The sequence below is a fragment of the Lactuca serriola genome, chromosome 4 (genome assembly GCF_051521515.1).
Source record: "Lactuca serriola cultivar US96UC23 chromosome 4, Lser_US96UC23_V15, whole genome shotgun sequence".
Taxonomy (NCBI): domain Eukaryota; kingdom Viridiplantae; phylum Streptophyta; class Magnoliopsida; order Asterales; family Asteraceae; genus Lactuca; species Lactuca serriola.
The window spans coordinates 123,163,016-123,173,235 of record NC_136411.1 but is presented as its reverse complement, the minus strand read 5'-3'; the positions used below and the strand labels follow the sequence as shown (position 1 = coordinate 123,173,235).

The window sequence follows — 10,220 nt, the reverse complement described above, 5'->3', positions numbered from 1 at the left end:
CGCATAATACAACAATATATTTGAAATCTTTACAAATGCATGTTTTTTTAAATATAGCAATAACGTTGTTATTATCTCTTATATAACAAATCTTGGTATAAACATTGCTTGTCTTAAATTATATGATAATGTAAATATCTTTTAAAATTCTATAATCTCTATTGTCTTAATGTAGATATCTTTTAAAATTCTATAATATCAATTTTATGATAATGTAGATATCTTAATATATGGTTTAATGATAATTATAGTTATTTTTGTAACTAATTAATTTTAAAAAGTTAATTTGCTTAAGATTTTAATTTCTATCTTCATAATTATTTAAAACATTAAATATTGTTTTTGTTTTTAAATGCAATAATATAATTTTTTTTATATAATGTTACTTTTAACTATTGTTGTTGTAATTTAATTAAAATAATATATTTGAAAACTCTTAATTACTTTAATTTTGTTTCAGAAATTGAACTTTTTAAAAATTAATGAATATTGTTAGTTTCTTTGATTGTAATTATTTAAAAGAACAAACATTGTGTTTGTTTATAAAGATAACATTATAATTTTTTATATAATATTATTTTTAACTATTCTTATTGTAAATTATTTTTAAGCTATTTATTTGAAAATTCTTAATGATTATAAACGGTTTATCATCCTAGACGTCAACATCTGCTTTGCCGAAAATCACCCTCAAAAAATTTAAACCCCATATTCTCTGATTCTATTGATGGTATGTAGATCCACTTTTATCCCTAATTTTTGAAGATTTTTTCCATTGATATTCGACTTATTTTTCATGGTTATGGCCTAGAAACTAAGATTTATTTAAAACTGAAATTATCGAACACCATATTATGATGTTTTAAGTTCACTTCCTGATTTCAATCATTGTTACTTCCCCTTTTGTTGCAAATATTGTGGTAATCCGAAGAAAAAAAAAAAGTAGATGTTGTAAAAGGGGAAGTAATTGTAGGTTGAATATATTTTGATTTCTTGAAAGGTCGAGTTTTTGTTTATAAATACTAATAATTTGTACAATTGTTTTTATGTGTGTGTCCCTCTCCTTCTCTCTTTCTCCCTCTCTAAGAGTCACATGCAGACAATTTGCATCTCAAAATTTTCGCCATATTGAGTAAGATTTACAACCTTGAATTTAGTTTAATTCCCAAGAAAACTCTATAAATCTATATTTTTAGCTTTGCAAAACCGATTCTAATCATACATAGGTTCTAAATATGTAGGAAATTAGCCGATTCAAGATGAAATCATTCATTGGAGTTGTTTGTACAATAATGTTATACATTGTATATAGAACAACTAATTACCATTATTTAGAGACACATGTAACATACTACCAGTGACTATGTTGTTAATTGGACTAAAAATAATTAACTAATATTTTTTTATTTATGTCATCAACCGGACTCAAAATTACATCGGTTCTACATATCAAAGGTGCAACTCACTAGAATATGTTTAAAAATGTGACCATTTTCCCTCTACTAGGTATGGTTGCCAACATTTTAACAGATTTTGATTGTTTGGGCTCTATTAGAGCCAATTAGAACTTTAGTTTACTGAATGACAAATTTTCATATAGTTTGTTGCTATTGTAGGTTATTAATCGTATATATAATACTTTAAATAGTGAAAGATTTTGATGTTTTTGAATAATCTTGTGCTACAGATTTATCAACAAGAAGTCAAAATTCAACAGCTCGACTTCTAGAAAGATGTGTAATTTTCATTTGCTTTTTATTTTGTTATTTTAAATTACCTTTCATAAAATACTATTTTCCCATTACCAAATGTTTTTTATTTTTCATATTTCTCCGAATAAGAATATAGTTTTCATCTTTAAACTATTTTGTTTTAATAAGCAATGTTATCAGAGAATCTAAGCATACTGACTTAATTCTTTAAAAAACAAGGATATGGTTGTTAGGAGGTTAGTTGATGATGACGAATCTGAAATAGGAACTGAACCAAATATTTGAAGTTTTTATAGACAACTTGGACAATTTTTTGGTTAAAAATGTAGTGGTTTTCACAAGGGTACATCAGGGATGACTCTTCTTTTACCTAGTGAAAGAGGTTTTACAAATAATATTAACTTTTATCATTTATACTTTTTATTATTCCTCATTTTTTAAGTGAATTGTTGAAAATATTTGTGTAATTTTACTTACGAGGATGCATTTTTCACACTTATGTTGTTAAATAGTGTACTTTCTATTGAAATGTAGGTATGTGAAACCGTTTTCCCATTTCTGTTTCCGTTTTACCCCTACCTCCATGTGTCCACTATGTAGACTTGCTGCCTTACCTCCACCATCGAACACCACATCTGCTACCATAACAAGTCAAGTTTGTTGTTTGTTATATGACATGATGTTTGTTACATGTTTTAGGTACTATGTGACCAAGAAATTTCATTTGATTTGCTTTGCAGTCTGATAATATGCGAAAGATACCCTCCAAGATGTTTCAAATCAGAAAATCCCATGCCACATGCTATGCAGTCAAAATAAATGGTATATGTGGAGTAATGAAGACAAAATCCAACAAATAGCGAGTTACTTATGCTTATTTGTTTCTATATCATCCCACTTCCATTTCTTCTATTACAACATCGTACTTTTCTACCATACCATAACAACATATCAATAATTTCTAGTGCTACAACTGATTAGAAAATAATAATAATAATAATAATAATCTGGCCCGTGCAATGGATCGGGCCTTATCACTAGTTGGTCATAAAAGTTTTTTTTATTTGTTTTATAATTTGTATAAGTTTTGAAAATGACAAATTAGTTAAAAATATTTTAAATCACGATAACATTTTGTTCAAAAAAAGATTGTTTTTAGGCTTGGTACTAAAAAGGTGCGTTTAGAAAAAAAATTATTTGGAATATATGGCACTTCAGATGATATTTTTTCTGGATCACCATTATATATATATATATATATATATATATATATATATATATATATATATATATATATATATATATATATATATATATATATATATATATATATATATATATAACACATTGTTATTCATGTTTGCCATGCATATCTCTCAATATTTCTATAAAGGCATAACTAAATACATTAGGAAAGAGAAACTTGGGAAATAATTATAAGAAAGAAGTACAAGAAATAAGCTTTTATTAGCAAGGATGATTCATGAATAAGTAATAAAATTTTTTGATCTTTTGGAGGAATTCTTAAGGGCACTTCTTCTTGTTGCCTCGGGTGGTCAAATTTGCATAGCAAGCACACGATTCGTAGTTGCCCGAGGTGCCCGGAGGCACACAGTTGCACCTTCCACAACATGACCCGCATGACCTGTTGCATAGATTTGGCCTCTTTGATAGTTTGCACCTTGCTGCACATGCCCCTTCACAATCTACAATTGACATAAATCACCCCTACCTTACTCAAAACTCATATCCATAATTAAGAAAGAAGCTCAAATTATATTTGATTTAATAACTGGAAATAGTTGTGTTAGTCAATAGAAACAATGCTCACCAATCTTAGTGGATGGATAGTTGTCATTGCTGGTATCATCCTGTAACAAAAAGGGTAATCATTACTATCCAAAAAGAAAGAGTAAGTGAATAACTAACAATATTGTAAGGAAGGAACAATATGTTGCTGATATATTGAGACTATTGGTAATTTAATAAATATGTAAGATGGATTAATATTTATTAAAAAATAAGAAATAAAACTTTATGTTTCTTTAAGCAATTCAAAAGAAAAACTATTAACAAAAATAGATAAAACAATGCATGATCAATATGAGAATTGAAAAGAAGAGGAGAAGAAAATATTACGAGTTGATTGGGTTGGAAGGCTTGGACAAGTTGGAGAAGAAATAGAGAAAGAAGAAATGAAGCAACAAAAGCTTTGGAGATTCCCATTTTCTATTGAAGTGTTTAAGTGTGTATTTGAGTATGAATGAACAAAGGTTTCTGCCTGTATTTATAGGTGTCAAAGTCAGAATATTGTGTGTGTGGGTGGGGGTGGGTGGGGGGGGGGGGGGGGGGTGATGGTGATGGAGAGATTTATTTCAATGATACAACTTTTCCTTTTTTCTTTTTATATTAGTGATCATATATTTGTTATTCTAAATTTTAGTGTTTGTTTATATTTACACATATATGGAAAACGGATTCATTGACGTGATTTATAACAAATCTTAATAGCAATTAATGTGTTTACTTTGGTTTTTTGGTACACATAAAATGTGCCATCCTGATTTGTAAAAGTTGCAAACCATATAATTTAGCTTGGTTTATGATTTTTATTGCTCATACCAAACAATAAGTTTTAATTGGTCAAAATAATATCAGCCATTATATATAATTATCTAAATTATAATCTCTTGAAAAAAAATTTATATGATTAATCATTTTACCTTATTACAAACCGAAATTAGTCATCAAGTCTATATAATTAACTAATTATAGAGTAAATTACACGATTGGTCCCTATGGTTTGGGGTAATTTGCGTGTTTGGTCCCTAACTTATTTTTTTAACTCAGAAGATCCCTATTGTTTGTTTTTGTTGCGCGCTTGGTCTTTGGCTTACCTGAAAAGACTATTTTGTTCTTGATTTTTTAATTTATTTAAATAAACACACCCTTAACCCCACCCCCACCTCACCTTATCTTACCTAAAAATACTATTTTAATTTATTTAAATAAGAGCATAATAGTCATTTTAGGTAAGATAGGGACCAAACACGTAACAAAAACAAACAATAGGGGCATTCTGAATTAAAAAAATAAGTTAGGGACCAAACGTGCAAATTATTCCAACCATAAGTATCATTCGTATAATTTACTCTTAACTATATTTTGCTTAAAATATTTAGGAAGATAATGGATCATTCATGTTAAATTGTGAAATAAAATCAAAATGGTCTAGGATTCATACAACAAAATTGAAAAATTATGTGAGTTTAAGCTTTTAGTGTTTATATATAATAATTATATTTATAAAATTAGGAAAATAGGATAATAAAGACGAAGGAATGGAAAGGAAGAAAGAAAAACAAGTTGGATTACAAGTATTTGGTATTTGATTAGGAAGGTAGAAATGACAATTAATGAACTCGAAAGTAGGGACTTGTGCATAGTTGGCATCATGCCAACTCTACTTGTTTATTGAAAGAGTCAAATCTTAATCCATATTTAAAGCGGTTGGCTAAAAAAACACCCTAATACAAAATCGTTGGCTTGTAAATATAATTGTAATGACACATCTTAAATTATAAATTATGCATGCCACATAAGCCACTTTCTTTTAAATAATAATTTATATATATATATATATATATATATATATATATATATAGAGAGAGAGAGAGAGAGAGAGACTCAAGTATTCTAACTAATTATTATGTGGATGTAAGAATCAATATGAGCCAATCATTTCAAAACCTAAATAAAATAAATTTTTAATGTTATCTGTTAATTAATTTTAGTAATTAAATAAATATTTAATTAATCTCTTTAATTTTGGCAAGATAGTTTAAAAATTAAAAACCCTAACCGACCATACAAAATACATATCTCGTTCTTTTGTAAAAATATATATGCATCTATATTTGCATTTTAATGTTTGAATATATAATCAAGAATGTTGTTTTTCTAGAAGAAGTTATTTCAATCAAAATATGTACTTTATTATAATATATTCTAGTATTTTCATAGAATATTGCTCTAACAGAATTGCAATATTCTAAAAGAACAAAGTTAAGTAAAATTAAAAATTATGTTTGAATTAAATATAAATTAATTAAAAAAATCAGAATTCAAAATTAAAAGATTCAATATCCCTTAAAATCCGAAATTTTCATTAATTAAACATATGTTTCCTAATTTAAACATGTGTCTTCTAAATTAAAGATAGGTAAATCATTACTTAAAATAATTAAAACCATTGGTCTACATTCATCTCTACATTCATACAATAATTAATTAAAATACAATAACTTTAGCTAATATATATATATATATATATATATATATATATATATATATATATATATATATATATATATAATACAAGCTTATCGAATTATTATCATTTGTTGGCATATGTTTAGCATATAACTTAATTTTAATTTTAATTATTACTTAATTAACAAATATTAATAACTATTATTTATTTAAAATATATATATATATATATATATATATATATATATATATATATATATATATATATATATATATATATATGATCATAAACATATTAAATTAAAAGAAATACAATTATTTAAACGTAATCGATAGAGTGCATAAAACTGATATCATTTTTCATTTAATAACATATCGAGTTGCATTTCATTCAGCTTTCTTTGTTGTTCTGACAAAGTTTATGGATCAATTTCTAATAATTCCATCGCTAGTTTACTCTTTTGTCGTCCATCTTTTTTATTATTATTTTGTTATTTTTTTTAAAGAATATTATTTTAATTATAATAATTAAATTTATATTTATTTATTATTAAGTAAATATTAATATTTAATATTTAATATTATATATATATATATATATATATATATATATATATACTAATTGTTGATGTGGCAGTGGAGACCACTTTTGAAAGATAAGTGTTGTTGTATTGATGTGATTAGTCATTGCAAAGCTAATGTGTCACAATTAAAAGATTAGTGGAATTGTACTAGTATGGATGGCCTTACAATTTAATATGGAAAATGTGTGAAATAAGTTAATGCGAAAAAAATCAAAATTATTACTCCTTCCGTTGCAAAATTATTGTCCATAAACAAAAAAACATATAGATTAAGAAAACATTAATTACCACTAACCTTAAACAATAAAAATGACAGTTTTGTCATTACTTTGCATTTAATGTTCAATTAAAAAAATCAAAATTATACATACCTCCCCCCCCCCCCCCCCCCCCCCCCCCCCCGCAAGTGTTTTATGTACTCCTAATGATATTACGATTTACGTGAGTATGAGTATATATAGTAGCACCCTTTAAACACAAATGAGAGTCACGTGTTTGAAGTTTTTCTATTTTGCTTTAATTAGGTTAATAATTGTGGGCTAACATTTGTGTTTTATATGATTATTTTAGAAGAAAAAAAACTATTTTCATAATAGATATATTATCTTTGCATACAAATAAAATATCATAATATGTGTTTTTTCTATTTTCTACTCAAGCGTCGAATGGTCGTAATTTTTCATGGGACCGATATATATATAACACTCCACTTTTAGTTCTCGGGTTCTCGGGAAACTATGAGTTCTCAACCGATCTCACATCTATATATAGAGGAAGGATCATTTGAGAACTCAAAGTTTTCCGGGAACCCGAGAACTAAAGGTGGAGCTTTAGATTAAATATTTTTATGGATAAGACCAACAATGGCATATTTGTAATTGTGAATAAATATAATGGTATATGAGGTTTTTTAAAAAGTTCATAAGGGCAAAAAAGGTAATAAAAACTATTGATCCTAAAAACTATTTTAATTAAATACCATTAAATAAAGAGGAAAATCCCCAAATTCTCTCACTGATCCCTCGTCTTCTTCACTAATACATTCATACATCTCCAACTCTCTTTCTCTATCACACACACATACGTATACGCATCTTCATTGATATACCTTTGAGATCGTAGTTCATGGCACATCCGTCGCTGTTAATTTGTATCTGGTTCGTCCGACACCAGTTGTAGATCTTTAAGGCGTCACTACTATTATTTCATTATTGAATGTGAAATCACTAATTCTTCTTCAAAGCGCTAGTAGATCATCAGAGTCCTAAATCGTTCGTCAATGAATATTTACGATCCAATCACAATTACCGTTGATTGCCTTCTTTTCTAATTGTATCTCCAACCGCCACAAATTGCACAATCACCATCGTATATTGCACCAATCCTTGAAAGTTGTCATGAGTATGCAGCCCTAAGGGTTCAATTTAAAAATCAGATTTGATGTGTACTTGTGTTGAAGATTAAATGGAGGTGAAGATGAAAGTTATTGCTCCCAATCCTCGATCTTATAGATCTAAGACCATCTTTTTCCAATCTATAATCGTTTTGGTCCATCTATAGCCGTTTTACACCATTGTTAGGGTTTTTTTTTCAGAAATTCTGATGCCTCCTCCCAACGAATTTATGATATTTAGTGATTACTAGAAATCGATTTCCCGTTTATTAATGAAACAATCTTCTAATATCCTTTTTTGAAGGTTGTTTCTCGCTTTTTGGAGAAGTTCACAGATGAAAATGTAATAAACTGATTATCTCATAATTCTCATTAATTTAACTGATTTATGTTCAATTTGAAATTAAAAACTGAACATTCGCTTTTTTATTGAAAGTGTTAAAGTTTATATTGGATACATTTTGTTGTAGTTCTTATTTACATATATCATTTCATCATGTACTTATAAAAGATGATGAAATCTTTCAAATTAAAGCTTTGTTTCAGACTTATAAGAATTTAGAACACCTTGCAATGATATAAAAGTAGATCAGCAGAAGAAACGATGTCAACAGAAGAAAAGTTCTAGTGAATGCCTCTTCTTTATTTCTCCACCTTTCCTAATTCTTTAACATTAGTTTCATTAATGAATAGCCTTTTGTAAAAAAAAATTGATAGAAATATATGTAATTTCATGACAGGTCATTGTGTGGATCAAAAGGAGAATAAAATGGGGTACTTAGTCTTTAAATCTTTATGCTAATTAATTATATGCTTTCATTAGTTAAAGCATGTAACTGAAAACAATATGAACATAAGGTGACATTTTTTCTTCCTTTTTCTTGGTAGTTACAACATTGATGTGCAAGATTGTATTGTACGTTTGAAGGTTGCTAAGAAGTTTCTAAAAGATGGTGACAAGATTTTTAACTAATTCCTATAATGTTTTAATGAGTTATTGTTTTATAGTTGTGCCAAATACTAATTCCTAGTTATGCATCATATAAGCATTAAGAAATTGAGATGTAATTTAATCATAAAAAACTTATATAACATTACTAGTTGTTTGATCAAATGCCTAAAAGAGATTTATACACATCATTCACATGTAAATCGCATGTGATTCACATGTAAATCACAATTGATTCACATTTGATTCATATGTAAATCACATGTGATTCATATCTAAATCACATGTGATTCACATATGAATCTCATGCGATTCACATATGAATCACATGCGATTCACATGTACATCACATATGATTCACAAATGAATCATATGTGATTCACATATAAATCACATGTACATCACATATGAATCACATCTGATTCATATGAAAATCAAATGTAATTCAAATATGACGTCATATGTAAATGTGATTCATATGTGAATCACATATGATTCATATGTGAATCGTAATTTACATATGATGTCATATGTAAATGTGATTTATATGTGAATCGCATGTGATTAATATATGAATCGCATGTGATTCATATGTTAATCACATGTAAATCACATATGTATTTTTTTATGTATGTTTTTGCATCAATCATTTTTTTAATTTTCTTGTAGATTTAGAAGAATTTTTGGTGAATATTGAAGAAGTGAAAAATGATAAATTGAAGAAATTATGGAAAAACTGACACGGAGACACGAAAACGCTTTGAAATTTTGAAGCATTTTTTGGTTTTCGTATTTTATTTTATATCGAATAAAATACTTATTTTACTGTGTTCATAGATTACTAAATAACATGAGTCTTTTTATAATTTCCTTACAAATATTATAGTATGTGAAATATGCATATATACATTTGTAAAAATATACATATATGTACCTAAAATGTTGAATTTTTTGTTAAACAGTTATAGTATTTTTTAAATATTCCATTTTTTAAAAATTGTATTGATTTTTAAATCCATTTAAAAAAATTGCAGGTTTTTTTTAAAAATATTTTTTTCAATTTTTTTCAAAAATTCATGTTTTCTATAAAAATTAAAAAATCTGCACTTTTTAAAAAAATCGAAAAAAAATACTATTTTTTAAAAAAAATCCAAAAATTTGATTTATTATGTAAATTTTTAGACGTTTGTATTAATATTTTCAATAACACAAAAAAATTAAATATTAAATGAGATTGGTAAGATGATGATCATGTCCTTAATGAATTAATTTTAATCTAACGTTCCACTTTTAGTCCTCGGGTTCTCGGG

At 26.6% G+C, this 10,220-nt stretch overlaps 1 protein-coding gene across 1 annotated transcript; it reads right to left on the bottom strand.

Moving 5' to 3' along the window:
• Positions 1-3,120: 3,120 nt before the first annotated feature.
• Positions 3,121-3,974, bottom strand: LOC145100331 (snakin-2-like). Its single transcript, XM_079037646.1, has 3 exons — positions 3,852-3,974; positions 3,544-3,583; positions 3,121-3,418 (listed from the first exon to the last, which is right to left on the bottom strand). Exons 1-3 carry the CDS (start codon positions 3,936-3,938, stop codon positions 3,237-3,239), a joined length of 309 nt encoding a protein of 102 aa, XP_078893772.1. The 5' UTR covers positions 3,939-3,974; the 3' UTR covers positions 3,121-3,236.
• Positions 3,975-10,220: the final 6,246 nt, after the last annotated feature.